Source organism: Rhamphochromis sp. 'chilingali' (genome assembly GCF_963969265.1).
Source record: "Rhamphochromis sp. 'chilingali' genome assembly, chromosome: 3".
Taxonomy (NCBI): domain Eukaryota; kingdom Metazoa; phylum Chordata; class Actinopteri; order Cichliformes; family Cichlidae; genus Rhamphochromis; species Rhamphochromis sp. 'chilingali'.
This window is the reverse complement of record NC_137931.1, coordinates 23478703-23494920: the sequence shown is the minus strand read 5'-3', so window position 1 is coordinate 23494920 and position 16218 is coordinate 23478703. Positions and strand designations below refer to the sequence as shown.

Below are 16218 nucleotides of genomic sequence, written 5' to 3'. Positions count from 1 at the left end.
TCCCATCAAGAAATCATTCCAAGATATTAAAATACAGATCTAAAATCCAAATCCGTGACCCCTCCTGTGCTCTCAGCAGGAAAAGCCAGCAGTATCACTTGGCACTAAGAGGGATATATCCTTGTCATATTACCAGAAAACCATCGATTGAGACTCGTCTTCAGTAAAAATGACTCCACAGGACACTCTGGAACATTAATCATCTTATATATTATGCATTAAGGCCCGAAAATGAGTTTGCTCCATTTCCTTTGCCCTTTTACCCCTCTGAGGATGCCACCTGATAAACCCTAATGCGTGCCATCAGAGCAGAAAAAGAAAATGAAATAATAATGGCTGAAAAGCGAATTATGAATCATCTTGTAATCAGGATGAGCAAAACCTCTACATATCCTTAAATAAGCCGTGTTAAGTGACACGCACACGAATGTGAGATTAGAGAATTGAAAACTGTGCCATGGATGTATCAGATTCCTCATCTTAAACTCCACTGTCATTGTCAGATTGTCTTCAGGGAAATGCTAATTGGACAAACATCTGCCGCGGTGTGGTGACTGCACACGAAAGATGATTGATATCGGTATTTCTTTAAGTTTGAAAAGTGCAGTACATCGACAATTTAGTCGACTTTTCTGTGATATTTGATTGGGTGTCTCAAGGTTTTCTTCAATACCTTTCATCACAAAATCAACAGCATGATGGCAATTAGATATGCAGCAGTACCCAACACATAAACACTTTTGATGTCTAGTCGGACTAAAGGAAAGCTTATGTAACTCACAAACATTGTTAAGCGGCCATGTAAGTGACTCCATCTTAATGCTATGTCGCCTCTTTTCTGTGTCATAGGAGGTTCAGTTGAATGGAAAGGCAGGTCTCCCTGTGGCCAAATGTCTGAGCCAGCTGAGCCTGACAGTGCCAGCCCCCGTGTACCCACGCAGCAGCTGTAGCAGCAGTGAGCTGTCGCTGTCGAGCGCGTGCAGTGAATTCTCCAGCGGCTCGTACACCTGGAATGATGGACGCTCCTGTGGGAAAATGGTAAACCACCTCATCAGGCTCATTAGGGGTGCTTTAGTCTTTATTTCGAGACCTTAATTAATCCCACAACCTTCATGCATGAGTTTGCTGATTATGTTTCCAATTGGAGTTTAAAGCTTCTGAGAAAATGTGAGATTTCATATTTAAAGACAGTCCTGCACCATCCTAATTCCAAGCATTTAAAATATGTGGTGGAATAAAAATAGCTTGCACGCAAAAGCCAACATTATGATTTGCTTTTCTCAGTTTTATTGCTTTACGTACTAAAGAATATGTGTTCTTACTACACAGAGACTGACTCTGCCTCCTTTCTCTTTCCCATTTAGTCATCTCTGACGTGGGAGAAGAGGCTGAGTTTGGGTTCGTCAGCCCCTAGTAATATCTGTGCTGCTCAGGAGGAGCACCTCCCCACAAGACGTAAGGAGAGCCACATACTGGAAGGACTGAGAAAGCTCCAAAGGAGGAAACACAGGAGCTCCTCCTGTTCCTCCAAGGTCTCCAAGTCAGGCTACAAAGACTGCATGAACTCCAATGAGGGCATCTACTCACTGGGCATCAAGAGTAGCAGTAAAGGGGTGTCTAGGCCTACCCATGTGGGGAGAACTGCTCAGGGAAAGAAGTTCGCTTATGATTCTGATGATGCAGATGATGAACTAGCACATTCTAGTTGTAGAGATAACATCCCCACCAAGGACAACTGGTTTCACTGTAAGAAGCTCTCACACAGCATCTCAGACAGTTTATGTAGCTGGGAGGGAACGCAAGACAGCGGAGGTGACACTATCTCAAGTCCTGTGGCTACTAAACACCCTTCTGGGTATGACTCAAAGGAGCAGCCTGAAAGACTCATGAGTTTTATTAACAGCCTTCTCCCTGAACGAGGGCGGATATCAGCTTTTACGAGACCATCGAAGCTGCACCTCACCCCTACTGAACCAGAAGTTCCCCGTCTGTCTGATGCGGATGATCTGGAGGAGTTAAAGTCTGAGTCAAGTGACATCCGAATGTCCTTTAGCCAGCCACCAGAGCAAGCCGAGAGGGACTCGAAGAGGTTGTCAAGAGATGCTGCCAAGCTGATTACACAGCAGTGCTTGCGGAGAGACCAGGTTCGTACCCAGTCTGCAGATGGAAGACCCAGGCCTTTCAGCCTGATTAAGGAGCCCAAAGTGGCCAAATGCACCCAATCTGAGGAGAGCGTGTTGGCAATATTTGATGCAGAAGGAGAGCCTATTGAACTTTGTGCAGAGAAACTTGCAGCAGCTGCTGGGACTCAAAAAGACATTCAGGGTAGCAAAGTAGTTCCTGACTACACAGAACTGGTGCCCCAAGAGAGGCCAACAAAGCAGAAACCCTCAAAATCAAGAAACTACAGTGTTCTTGAGTCTCCAGAGAAGCCGTCTGAATATCAGATCAGGACCCACAAGCCAAGGGAGCAAAGCAGTAGCAGGGAGGGAAGTGCAGAGAGGCTATCAATGCAGCTGACTCCACAACGGAAACTTATCAAACCACCAAGCAACCGAGCTAGTAAAGGCCTTTCCATCCCTCCCATGAATGATGCTGCTGGTTCCAAGTACAGTAGTTCAAAGATACCTGGTAGTAATAAACCTTCAGGATCCCCACTGAGATTATCTAAGGGCTCTGCCACTGAACCAAGTAACAGCGGGAACTCAGGACCCCCTGGGCAGGAGAAGTCCCCCTCCTCTCCGACAGTTAAAATGTCCAGATTCATCAAGACACCAGGAACCTGTATTCAAAGCCCAAAAGCGGTGAACTCAAAGCTCCCCAGCAGGGCCGAATGGAATAAGGGCGCCTCATCGAGTTCCCCTCACCTCTCAAGGAGACACCTGGAGTATGCTGACAACGGCGAACAGCCAACCAGAGACAAACACTGTGAAAACAGCAAAAATAAACTCAGGTCCCCCTCTCCTCCCCCTCCCCCGGGCCGCACCACCTCTTTACTGATCAGACCAAATTACGAGGGGTCGCCAACCACTGTGAGGGGTCCACCCCCAAGTTACCACACCTCACTTTTACCAAATATGCAATCAACGCTACCCATCAAGGATAAAGACTGTTTAGACTTGGATGCAGGCTACGGGACTGCACTTGCACCTCAGAAACTGGTTGACAAAACCAGTCAGCACCTTCAAAAGTCCCCTGCCATGACTAAGACACCTGCTAAAGGCGATTCCAAGCGGATGACCACGAAAGACTACCTCCCTTCTGCAAACTCAGGGTGTGCTCGAGAACCTGAAACCGCACCTAAAACCTCGAAGAATGTCCCTCCTCCCTACAGTGCCCTCAGAGGGTCCTCATTTCAGAACTCACCTGCAAGCAAAAAAGGATCTGCTAATAAAAATGTCCATCAGTCAGTGCAGAAGACCTCTATTAGTTTACCTGTTTCACTTCAGGACACACCTCAAGGTCAGGCAGAGCCACAAACTGGCAAAGCTTTAGACAGCTCTATTATTATGTCCCCTAACCTAGCAGAAAAAGCCTCAAAGACTCGCATCCCAATGGGCTTTAAGGCATTTTTAAAGTCTCCTCCTAGCCATAAAAATAGTCCCTCTATACCAGGCAAACAAGAGAAAGATCATATCAACTCAGTCTCCAAGGAGACTGTGACTTCAAATGCTTCTGCCCAGTGTGACAACTTGCAGACAGAGTACAATATTGATTCGCCATCCAAGATGTCTGTTACAGAGGGGAAAGGTGAAGTCCAGTGTAGGTTACTGGAAGAAGAATTACAAGCTCTTATGGTGCCAGAGGAAGGGGGTGTTTGTGATAATGGGAAAAGGAGTAGTCAGCTTTTTGGCAGATCCATATCTATTGCTGCCAAACCTCATTTAAAGCCAGCGTTAGGGATGAACGGGGCAAAAGCTCGTAGCCAGAGTTTCAGCACCAACTACATTGAAAAACCAAGCATCAATTCCTTAGATGGGCCGGGAAAAATCAGAACTCAGATCATTACCAACTCAGGGGAAAGGGGGAACTCTCTGTCGAGACAGAGTTCCTTAGAAGCGACCTGTGCTGGGTTAGCAGAGAGCCCTGTTCATTCTCCAAGGACAAGACTTAGCCACTATGGAGGGATGACAGGGTCAAATAGTCACGGCATCCTCCCTGACAGAGCTTTCAAATCGGGTTCTAAAGTTGAGGGGTCACAGGGCACAGGGAAGGGGGAGGCAGTCATGTCACCTTCTCACAAAGTGGTTCGTAGTTTACCCATCAGTGATCGGACTGGTTTAAACATCCGTAAGCCATCGAAGGTTGCCTCTCATCCACAGTTTCATCCTCCGTCCTCTTGTGTCTACGGCTTGGAAAATCCAGTTAGAGAGACAGAAGACAAAGCAGCATTCCCTAATGAGGCAGACTTCAGCAGGGAAGTCAAAACCCAGGCGGACTCCCCAAACAAACACCCAGATATGGAGGAGAAAAAAATCAGCCCAACAGTCACCACTATTGAAGAGAAAGTCATGATGGGAATTGAGGAGAACGTGCAGAAATGTCAAGAACAGGAGAAAGTCGCTGCCACCGAGGCCAAACAGAAGACGGGTCCCTCTCTGGCAAACTGGTTCGGCCTCCGTAAGAGCAAACTTCCAGCTCTGAGTATTAAAAAAGCCGACTCTCCCAAGGGAAAAGAGGAGAAGAAAGAGCTGAAGATCGGAGGCAAACAGATGAAGTCTGACAAGAAGAAGGATAAGAAGAAAAATGATAATCAGCAGAAAGAAAGCCAGGAGGTGCAGGGTCTGTCTGAGATGAACAACAAGCTTAGCTCCATTATGGACCACTGCAACAATCAGATGGGTCAGATTGCCAGTCAGATCCAGTGCACGACGGCCTTTATTGGAAAAGACCAGTTCGTGAAAGAGCTTCTTGGCAGGTGAGTTAGCAACACCTTTGTCATTAAGAAAATCAAGTATTATTATCCTAATTGATCGGATGCTGTGCTGATTATTTCCTGTCACCGAGCTTTCTCAGAGATGCCTTTCTACCAAGTGAATCAACGATTCAGAAGCAAAGTAGTAGCTCTATTACATTAAACATGAGCAATCCCTACATTAAGCTTGTGTGTTCAGAGAAACACAAACAGCAGCTGTCTGTTTGAGGTGTGACTCTTCACTAGTGAGCATAAACAGTTTGGGGATCAGACACATAGTCAGCAACACTCAGGATTATTGTGTGTTTAAGCCACAGTCATCTACTCTCTTTGCTCATTTTCCTCTTCAAAAACCCAGCTGACAGATTTCAAACACTTGTGAAGTACCACTTCATGCAGGTTGTTAACCGTGCGATGACATTTCCATGTGTGTATGTGTGCGTGCACATATGTGTTTACCTGCGCGTTCATGAAGCGAAAGAGTGGGTCAACGCAATTTATCAGGAGTCTCGCTTTCTACCTGGTGAGTTGATAAAGGAAGTACTCGGCACACAGACATGAAAAACAGATCAAATCTTATTTCCTGACAGGACCGCTGTGAAGGGCAACTCCGTGGCCACATCGCCGCCTGGGATCGCCACGCCCAAAAAACACAGCGAAACGAAGGGAGATATGGAGATCTGTTCAGATACTGCTGTAAGTAGACAAACATGCACTGCGGACTTTGTTACAGTTTTTGGGGCAAGCTTGTTTGCAGTGCACGCATACGTGCAAAATTCCCATAGGTTTTCACACTTGTACAGTATGAACATGTTCACAAACAGATCCACAACACCTCTGCCTCTTCACCATCACATCCCCTGAAGGCTCAATATTGATTCGCATTGTGTTCTGACTCAGCCTACAATTCATCGCCTACTTTTTTTATTATCAAACCCAATCCTGTGTTGTTGTTGTCTCCACAAAGCTGAAGGTTTTTAAGCTATATCTCACATAGAGGCAGCCATCAGGCTGTGGATGTAGTACAGACTTAAATTAGGCTCCTATCAGCTGTTTGATTTTGTAAATCATATCAGTGCACTTTGTAAGCAAAATGCTAAAATCTTGACCTTGTGGGTTTATTCTTTATTACCTGTCAGTCAAAATGCCAAAATATGACGGAGAGCCTGAGAGCTTGAGAGCGACTGAAAGAAGGGAGACAGCAATAATAAAAGAAACTGAAAGGAGCAGTCTGAACAGGGGGAAAGAATGACAGTCTCACCGCATAATGTAGGAAATTTAATCCAGATGATGTGAAATTTTGATAACATGGAGGAGCCCCTTATCGCAGACACTCAATTTGACAAAAGAGCCATTTAATACCATCCTCCAAGCTTTCCGTCTATCTTCTCCCCACAGAAATACAACAAAAGAGCCACACTTTATGACCTACAAGCTCCTTTTACACCACCCCCAAAACCACATTTTTAAAATAACCTAATTAAAGTATGGCAGAAAGTCTGTGACAATTACCTTACTTCTTTCTGAACAAAACTTTCAACACATTTCACAAAGCCAGAATCTTGTCCAGTCCTCTGGAAAGTCATATAGTACGTGAATCGGTTTAACCGATCCTTTTCATCCACAATTTTCTTTTGCACATTACCTAAAAGAAAGCCTTTTAAATTGATAAATGTTAACAGCTTATACTAACAAAGCTGCATCTATACGGTCTAATATATCCAGAAGGTATCCTGGGGTATGTGGACAGCTTAGCTCAACTCATCTAAAAGAAAAAAATAATTAATTGATAAGCAATAGAAATGTAACTATAAACATGTATAGGGATTTGGATTGCGTAAGTAATAAAAAATTAAGAAAAGGCATGTCAAAATACCTGGATAAATGTTGGCATAAGCAAGAGAAATTTTTTTGCAGGAAAGTCACAGTAGCTCGCTAAAATTAGGGTTAAAAAGGGAGAAATTATGACCTAACAGCGTACCTATCAAATAAAAATTTAGATGAAGAAATGAAAGAGCAATAAAACTTGCACCATCTAGCTAAAACTAGCTTAAACCATTACACAATCTAGCTAGAAATATGAATCATTTTAAATTATTAGCAAATTATTAGCAAAATAAGAATAGATGAACAAACTGTCAGTCATCTAATAGTTGGGATATTTCACTAGTGCTGCAGTTATACTAGTCATACTATACTAAAATTATTCAAAGCACGGGCTTTCACTGTTATTTCAAAGTTGGGGACCACTCCCAGTAAATGTATGCCAATCTGTCTGAGAGTGATTGCAGGCAATCTGAGCTAGACTAGGATTGTTTGGAGAGCGGTTGCTGCAACATCTTGCAATCAGTTGACCAATGTGAAAAAATTCAGGGCAGTTACTGAGCAACCACTGATTTTCTCTGTTCAAGCAAGAAGGTTTCTGTCCTATTTGTACTGTGGTGTGACTGAATTTAATTGCTATGATTGGTTACTAAGCTGAAAGTGTTTCCAGTTTAAAATAATTTTCAAATAAACGTGTTTGAACTTGAAAAGTGGGGATGGTGAGGTGTTCTCAGGTCTATCTGACAAACCTTTAAGGGTGTGTCAGAAAAAAGGTTTAAAATCTCTGCTTTACGTCATAACTTTGTCACTAACATGGAGTTTGTTCATTTTCTAGACCCTCATAATGACAGAGAAGATCAACCTAAAGGCTGAAAATGTAGAGGGACACATCCCAGACGCAGCTTGTCAAGACCACATGTTAGGTGAGTCTATGAGTTACTTTTCAGCTTTCACTAAAGGCAGTTTAAAAGAACAATATCTTTCCTCTTCTCTGATTTGAGTTGTTACTTTGCCTAAACTTCACGTCTTCTCTTCTCTGGGTTTCATACTCTATCTGCAAGTGTTTATCTCACTGAGTACAGGTTTTCATTTGGCTTAAACCTGTCAAAAATCAACCGGTGCAACAAAGCATTAACACATTTTTACAGTTGCAATTTCCTGATGTGACTGACAACTCAAGTCCGTCGCCAACTGATTCCCCTCACTGCCAGACTCACCATTACTGTGGGGAAATAGCAGCGGTTGCAAACGGCACGTTGACAGTCTGTTCAGGTGATTGACGTGCAGCTGGGTGATGTTTCACAATGCCTGAGCAGCTAAAGAAGTGAAAAAATAAATGCATCAAACAATTGTGAGATGAGATGATGACTGTTATTACTGCAGAGCGACAAACTTACATTGTAGATTGTAGCTCGGTGAGGGGAAGGAGGGGGTGTAGGTGCTGTTTACTGGATGTGGAGTGCACCGTGTTCATTACTCAGCTGTCACTCACCGGGTTATTGACAAATTGTTTCACAGATTCATCTCAAAGTACATAATGGCATGCTTCTTGAAATGTAGCTCTATTGCAGGTGTGAATTTAGATTTGCTGATAGCAGGGTAGCGATTTTGTTTTTTCTCTTAGTTTTATTAAAATAAATTAGATGGGTTATAACCCCAGCCAGTTTGTTTCGGAGGGAAAAGAGAGGTGTGCAGATAAGTCAGAATCATTATTTTATTTGTTCCTTCATTGCCTGATTTTATCTACTGTTCTGATTTTATCTGTTTTGATTTTATATACTGTTTTGTTTGTTTGTTTGTTTGTTTGTTTGTTAAGTGGGTTTAGAGCTCTGGGTAGCTCCCCAACTGGGTCTAGACTGGGTCTAGAGAGTATTTTAAATTCAGGGAATTTAAAATAGAAAGTAGCTCGTCCACAGAAGGACTGGTAGCTCCCCTTACGATAAGGGTTCAGATCGCGCGAACAGGTGTGGGATTAGAGCTCTGGGTAGCTCCCCAACTGGGTCTAGACTGGGTCTAGAGAGTATTTTAAATTCAGGGAATTTAAAATAGAAAGTAGCTCGTCCACAGAGGGACTGGTAGCTCCCCTTACGATAAGGGTTCAGATCGCGCGAACAGGTGTGAAATGTGTGTGTTTAATTAGTTTGTTTGTTTGCTTGTTTTAATCAATTTTAAATCATGCTTTTTATTGTGTGGATGCCTTAATAGGCATCCACACTATTGAGTTCCTGTTTCTCTTTATTCTTTATTATTCCGGGTGTTTCCGTACACTTTTCGCCGTGGATCTACTTCCACAATTTTTGTGCTATTTTCACCGTTCAAACTCTAAACTGTTCTGCTCTTTCTGCTTATGCCGGCTATGACTTTTGGTGTTTATTACTATTATACTTTTTAAAATATTACACTTTTTTCCTTTAATTTGTCCCATTGAAATGAATGGGAAACTTCCACAATTCTGCTAAAACTTTCTTGTCTTTGAAACTTAACTACTGCCTCATACTTTCACCTAGAAACTCCATTCAAACTTTAAAACGTTCTCAAATGATTGGGCTATTCCTGTATGATTCAGCTTTTTCAGATCTTCTACCGTTTTCATCTTATCTCTCTTTAAGTCTTCAGTTGCAAAATTGTGATTTTTCAGAAAATACATGCGTTGCTATGGTTGCTATGCAATTAACTCAGAGGGGACAGTGAAACTGTTTGAATTTTCTCTTCATGTCCAAACAACTTCTTGCTACTCGCTCAATTTCCACTCAAGCTGCACAAATTATACATCAAAACGTAGGTATTTTTGCTGGCTTTCAGAAAATGTCCCTATCATTGTTGTGGGACTCATAGATATTTTGCAAATCTCCTCAGAGTAACACAAAGTGTGAAAACTCTCCATATAAACTCAATGGAGAGTTTGTTCAAAATCACCGCTGGATTTCTCTAATGAGAGGCATTTTCAAATTGTCATATCTCCTTAACGAAGCGAAGTTAAGACATAAGGCTTGTCCCTGTATATCTTCAGACACTCCTGATGCTCACAATTCAAGAATTATTTTCTCACCTATTACCGTTCTGAGATGAGTTAGACTTGATTGAGGGGTGGAAATTTGTCCCTCGCTCAGATTTCGTCAGATTTCAATCTCTGGAAATGAGGCACTTTTTTCTCTCATCATATCTTTTCGATGGATTTCCACAGAGCCCTGAAAATTTCCATGACTGTTCACCAAAGCCTGCTGTTTCTTACGGTGAAAGAATGATTTTGATGCTCCATATAGATTTAGAGTTACCAAAGGTTGTGTGAGAGCAAGTCAAGGCAGTTTTTGCTTCGCCTCTACACAGTTACAGTGTATTACAAGTCATATATCTTTAATAATTTATGTTTTATCTCTGAATTAAGAAGACCTGAAGATTCCCCCATCTCTTCTGAACAAAACGATGTCTGAATGACCGTTCTAGCCTCTACGGTTAGGAAATTATGGCCATTTGTTCGAGGGGAATCCTGAATGTCAGAAATACACTGAAGAAAACTCACACCTCTCTCTGTCTCTGTGTGTGTAAGGGCTGACTACAGCAGGTGCAGCCAATTTAACTGACCTACATATACCAAGCACAGACTCTCCACAGCTCCTGTTCCCTTTACTGTCTATGTATGTGTGTCTGTGTATCAATAGTTCTCCTATGTTTAAGTATTACTCCTCAATCATAGTATTTCTGCTAAAGCAAAGTACTTCTACTACATCTTAGTACTTCTGCTAAATCATAGTGTTTCTGCTAAATCATAGTATTTCAATCAAATCTCAGTAGTTGTGTTAAAATGCAGTATTATTGCCAAATCATAGTATTTGTACCCAATCATAGTATTTTTGCCAAATCGTGGTATTTGTGCCCAATTAATAATTCTGTTATGTTATAGTATTACTACTAAGTCGTAGAATATCTGTTATGTTATAGTGTATCTGCGGAATATAGTATGTGTGCCAAATCATAGTATTTATACCAAATCACAGTATTTGTGCTAAAACATAGTATTTCTGCCATATTGTGGTATTTGTGCAAGAACATTGAACTGTTATGTTATAGTATTACTACTAAGTCATAGTATTTCTGCGTTGTTATAGTATTTGTGCTAAAACGTAGTATCTCTGCCAAGTCATAGAATTAATGCAATTTCATAGTTTTTTTAGGAAATCTGTTATGTTATAGTATTACTACTAAGTCATAGTATTTCTGCCAAAACATAGTATTTGTGCCAAAGCATCGTATTTGTATGGAGTCATAGTATTTCTTCTAAATCATAGTATTTCAATCAAATCTCAGTAGTTGTTGTTAAAACGCAGTATTATTGCCAAATCATAGTATTTGTACCCATTCATAGTATTTCTGCTAAATCATAGCATTTGTGCCAAATCATGGTATTTCTGCAAAAACATAGTATGTCTGCAAAACCATAGTATATCTCTTATGTTATAGTATTACTACTAAGGCATAGTATTTCTGCCAAATCATAGTATTTGTACTAAATCATAGTACTTGTGCCAAATCATAGTATTTGTTGCACATCATAGTATAGGAACCAAAACATAGTATTTGTCCCAAAGCATCGTATTTGTATGGAGTAATAGTATTTCTTCTAAATCATAGTATTTCAATCAAATCTCAAGTAGTTGTGTTAAAATGCAGTATTATTGCCAAATCATAGTATTTGTACCCAATCATAGTATTTTTGCCAAATCGTGGTATTTGTGCCCAATTAATAATTCTGTTATGTTATAGTATTACTACTAAGTCGTAGAATATCTGTTATGTTATAGTGTATCTGCGGAATATAGTATGTGTGCCAAATCATAGTATTTATACCAAATCACAGTATTTGTGCTAAAACATAGTATTTCTGCCATATTGTGGTATTTGTGCAAGAACATTGAACTGTTATGTTATAGTATTACTACTAAGTCATAGTATTTCTGCGTTGTTATAGTATTTGTGCTAAAACGTAGTATCTCTGCCAAGTCATAGAATTACTGCAATTTCATAGTTTTTTTTAGGAAATCTGTTATGTTATAGTATTACTACTAAGTCATAGTATTTCTGCCAAATCATAGTATTTGTGCTAAAACGTAGTATCTCTGCCAAGTCATAGAATTACTGCAATTTCATAGTTTTTTTTAGGAAATCTGTTATGTTATAGTATTACTACTAACGGTGTGTTCACACCGAACGCGATGGACGCGAATAAAACGCCCCAAACGCCCCTAATTTGACGCGTGTACATTCGCGTCTCAACGCGTGTCCAAGAAAAATCCATCGCGCCTCAAAATATGATATTTTGACGCGCGTGAACCGGAAATGTGGGAGGAATGTGGGAGGGAGTTGTGCCAGACCTGGTTTTGCAAGATGGCAGCTATCGAGCTAGCGCTTGAAGAGAGAGTCTCCCTTCTCTATGTACTGTGGAGAGCAGAGCAGCAGCGTAAAAGACGTTCTCGCCATACCTGGGTCCATCAGGTCCTCCAGAGGCATGAGCAGTTTGGTGAGTTTCACCACTTGCTCCAGGAGCTGCGCCTGGATGACGGCCGATTCCAGCGCTATCACCGTCGGCCAGTTTGAGGACCTGCTTTCCCTCGTCGGTCCCAGCATTGCCCGCCTAGACACCAACTACAGACGCTCAATCCCACCTGCAGAGCGCCTGTCCGTCTGCCTGAGGTTAGTAAAACTATTTAATACGGTAGTCCTTTATTGATATCTGTGCTAATATGCTAATCCATCCAGTTATACACTGCTAACATGGATGTGCTATGCTAACAGTGAATGCTGTCGGTGTTTACTGAAAGCAAACTGTGGTACAGAGACGACTCTTTATAATATTTCTAGTGATACTCAGAAGGTCTCATCAAGTCCCGATTTAATTCGATTTATGCTGTTATCAGTGTTTGAATGATAGCATGGCTGTGGTGTCACATCAATGTATGCGCTCGGTGTTTGCTGATATCAAACTGTAGCATTAGGACCACTGAGTTAACCTTTGTAGTGATACTCACTCCTTTTTATTTAGACCTGGTTTAATTCTGGGATAGTTGAATATTTGTATATAATCCCTGCAGCTGTCAGACTCTATAGCAGGGGTCACAGCCTTTATTAAAACAGAGTTAGATAAAACTGTGAACAGTTTGGTTCATCTCTAGTTACATGGTTCTATCTTGATAAGCTGTCTTATCACAGATTAATTTTTCAAAAATATTAATGATTTAAGCAAGGAAAGGGCTACATGTCAACACACAACTCTTTATTTCTATTAATGTTTTACTTCATTCCTACCTGATTGACATGTTTAGGAATTATGAGTGATTGGCTCACTGTAGTTGTGAAAGTTGCTACCAATCAAATTATGATATGTTAAAGTTAAAACAAAACACAACTGTTTTAGATATTATCTAATATACATTTTGTAATTATCCTTATAATTACAAAAGGTTTTATGTAAGATTCATGTTTTGTGATTTAAATCTGACATCACAAAAGTATTTTGGAATTTGAATAATGTATTTTGTAACTGCAGCACACATAATACTAATTTTGAACAATTTTGTCCAGGTTCCTTGTCACCGGGGACTCCTTCAGGACCATCGCGTTCAGTTTCAGAGTCGGTGTGTCCACGGTGAGCCAGATCACCCCCCAGGCAGCGACGTCCATCTGGGACTGTCTAGTGGACGACTTCATGGCTGTGCCTTCACCTGGAGACTGGCGCTCCATCACAGAGGGATTCCAGGAGCGCTGGAACTTTCCTCTGTGCTGTGCAGCTCTGGATGGGAAGCACATCCAGACAAAGGCACCCCATATATCATATAGGAGACACACACATTGATATACACTAAATATTCATTTCATTTCTTTTTTGTGGTGCCCAAATTGATGCACCTGCTTGATTTTGTTTAAACAATTATTGCACACTTTCTGTAAATCCAGTAAACTTCTTTTCACTTCTCAAATATCACTGTGTGTGTCTCCTGTATGATATTTAACTGACATTTTTTATTGTAACAACCAACGATTTATACAGGAAAATAATGTCTATTAACAAGGTTGCCCAAACTTCTGCATCCCACTGTATCAGTATATTTTGTCATTAGTATAATATGAAATAAAGTCTACATGTGTCAAGTCGTGTGCCAACATTTGCTGTGTAGTAGAACTGAGACATTAGTCATTATAAACATTTATTTAAAATAATATTAAAAGTCTCAAACAGAAAAACATTAAACATAAATATATAAAATATAAGAATTTACAGAGAGACAGGAATAAAAAGGACCAGCTGCTCTCCAGAGCAGGAACAAGGCTGAGGAGGAAATGCTCCATTGGAGACTGGTGTGGCCTCTTCAGGGACTCCAGGATGGCCAGCTCCACCGCCGATGGACCGTCCTGGGACCCGTCCCTCATCTGCCTCGGAGCCGTCCTCCTCTGTGGGCCTGTAAAACAGCACAAAACACAAAGAAATGAGAAGGCTGCTACTAGATTTTAATTTCAACATTGAAAAAAAAAAAAAACAATAACAGGATATAATCAGATTGGTTGTAGATATTTAGTAAAGGTGATCACAAGGGAATCCCACCGACTAAAAAGGTATCAGTGCTTGCTGTACATATCTGTGGGTGCAGCAGCAGGAGCTCAGGGACTGGGGATGCTCTGCTGCAGAATCAGTTGGTTCTATCAATACAGTATTAAATGTTAACAGGTTGGATATAATAATCGTAGAGTAGACAGTGGTCCCTCATTTATTGCAGGGGTTCTCAGAATAACTAGCCCCTGGTCACAGTTCTCACAATTGATTCTCAAAGTGCAAACCTTTGTAGATTGCAAAACGTAAAAGTATTATTATGCCGCGGTTTGTCTTCATCTGCCCGCCACTTTCGTGCGCCTTTTTCCCTCACGGTGCAGGTGTCTATTTCCGAATGAGGCTCATAGTTATGGGTGTTTTTGTGCTGTTTTTTCTATTGGACGCGATGGTTATCAAAACCAAACGTGATAAATTTGGCAAGCGCAGGAGATTTGTCAATCAGGCTGCAGAATGCAATGCTGTACTGTGCAATAAAAAATCAGCGAAAAAGCAAAGCAGTGACGGATGAACAGCGGGACCACTGTGTGCTGTTTATTAATAAACAATAAAATATATTCCTAAATGATAACATGCATAAAAGCAGAACGGTATTTGTACGTCAGTGGGAAAATAGCGGTGGCTTGCTAGCTTTTGTGCGGCTTCCCCGGGTCAGTGAAAACTTTCAAAAGAGAAATGAATGAACTTACCAGGTTGCCCGATCTCTTCACATATCTTCCTCCAAGCTCAGTCCTTTTTATTCCTGTCTCGGTACTGAAAGCAGCTGGTGTTGTACAGCTCCGAGTTGTTTGCTACCGCATTGATTAGCCTTCCCCTCCATTGAAGTATGAAAGGCTTTGGCTGGATCTGCCCCTTTGACCTAGGTAACAGCCACGTCACCAGGCTCCTGATTGGTTGTCGCGGCGCGATTTGACGCTGGAGTTCAGATTTTTCCAACTCGAGCGGTAGACGCGAAACGCGCGTATGCACAAAGTGCAACACAAAAACTCACGCGCGTGGTTTTATTCGCGCGTCAAACGCGCCAGACGCGCTACACTGACGCGCGTTTCACGCGTTTTGGCGTTTTCGCGACGCAAATCTGCTTCCGAATTTTCGCGGGACCCGCAATCGCGCGTCATCGCGCCTTTCCATTGACTTTACATGTAAACCTGACGCTCTATTCGCGTCCATCGCGTTCGGTGTGAACACACCGTAAGTCATACTATTTCTGCTAAATCATAGCATTTGTGCCAAATCATGGTATTTGTGCAAAAACATAGTATGTCTGCAAAACCATAGTATATCACTTATGTTATAGTATTACTACTAAGGCATAGTATTTATGCCAAATCATAGTATTTATGCCAAATTACAGTATTTCTGCTAAAACGCAGAAATACTACCTTTTAGCAGGAATTTCTACCAAAAGATAGTACTTCTGCTAAATCAGAGTATTTCTGCCAAATCAGAGTATTTCTGCCAAATCATAGTATTTGTACTAAATCATAGTACTTGTGCCAAATCATAGTATTTGTTGCACATCATAGTATTTGTTGCACATCATAGTATTGGAACCAAAACATAGTATTCACAAATCACAGTATTTGTGCTAAAACATAATATTTCTGCCATATTGTGGTATTTGTGCAAGAACATTGAACTGTTATGTTATAGTATTACTACTAAGTCATAGTATTTCTGCGTTGTTATAGTATTTGTGCTAAAACGTAGTATCTCTGCCAAGTCATAGAATTACTGCAATTTCATAGTTTTTTTAGGAAATCTGTTGTGTTATAGTATTACTACTAAGTCATAGTATTTCTGCCAAAACATAGTATTTGTGCCAAAGCATCGTATTTGTATGGAGTCATAGTATTTCAATCAAATCTCAGTAGTTGTTGTT

The 16218-nt window shown here is 41.1% G+C and overlaps 1 protein-coding gene and 1 long non-coding RNA gene across 15 annotated transcripts in view; one reads left to right on the top strand and one right to left on the bottom strand.

Moving 5' to 3' along the window:
• Window positions 1-16218, top strand: part of LOC308393645 (nck-associated protein 5-like) — a 201243-nt gene that overhangs the window by 155806 nt on the left and 29219 nt on the right. For all 14 annotated transcript variants that reach the window (XM_080877593.1, XM_080877594.1, XM_080877587.1 and 11 more), the window contains 4 exons: window positions 850-1038; window positions 1365-4918; window positions 5506-5611; window positions 7575-7662. In XM_080877593.1, coding sequence (XP_080733719.1) covers window positions 850-1038; window positions 1365-4918; window positions 5506-5611; window positions 7575-7662 — 3937 coding nt within the window. The remainder of the gene's footprint in view (window positions 1-849; window positions 1039-1364; window positions 4919-5505; window positions 5612-7574; window positions 7663-16218) is intronic.
• On the bottom strand, window positions 13926-15501 carry LOC308393647. The gene is made up of 2 exons (XR_013971016.1): window positions 15026-15501; window positions 13926-14190 (listed from the first exon to the last, which is right to left on the bottom strand). It is a non-coding gene; the product is annotated as an uncharacterized lncRNA (long non-coding RNA).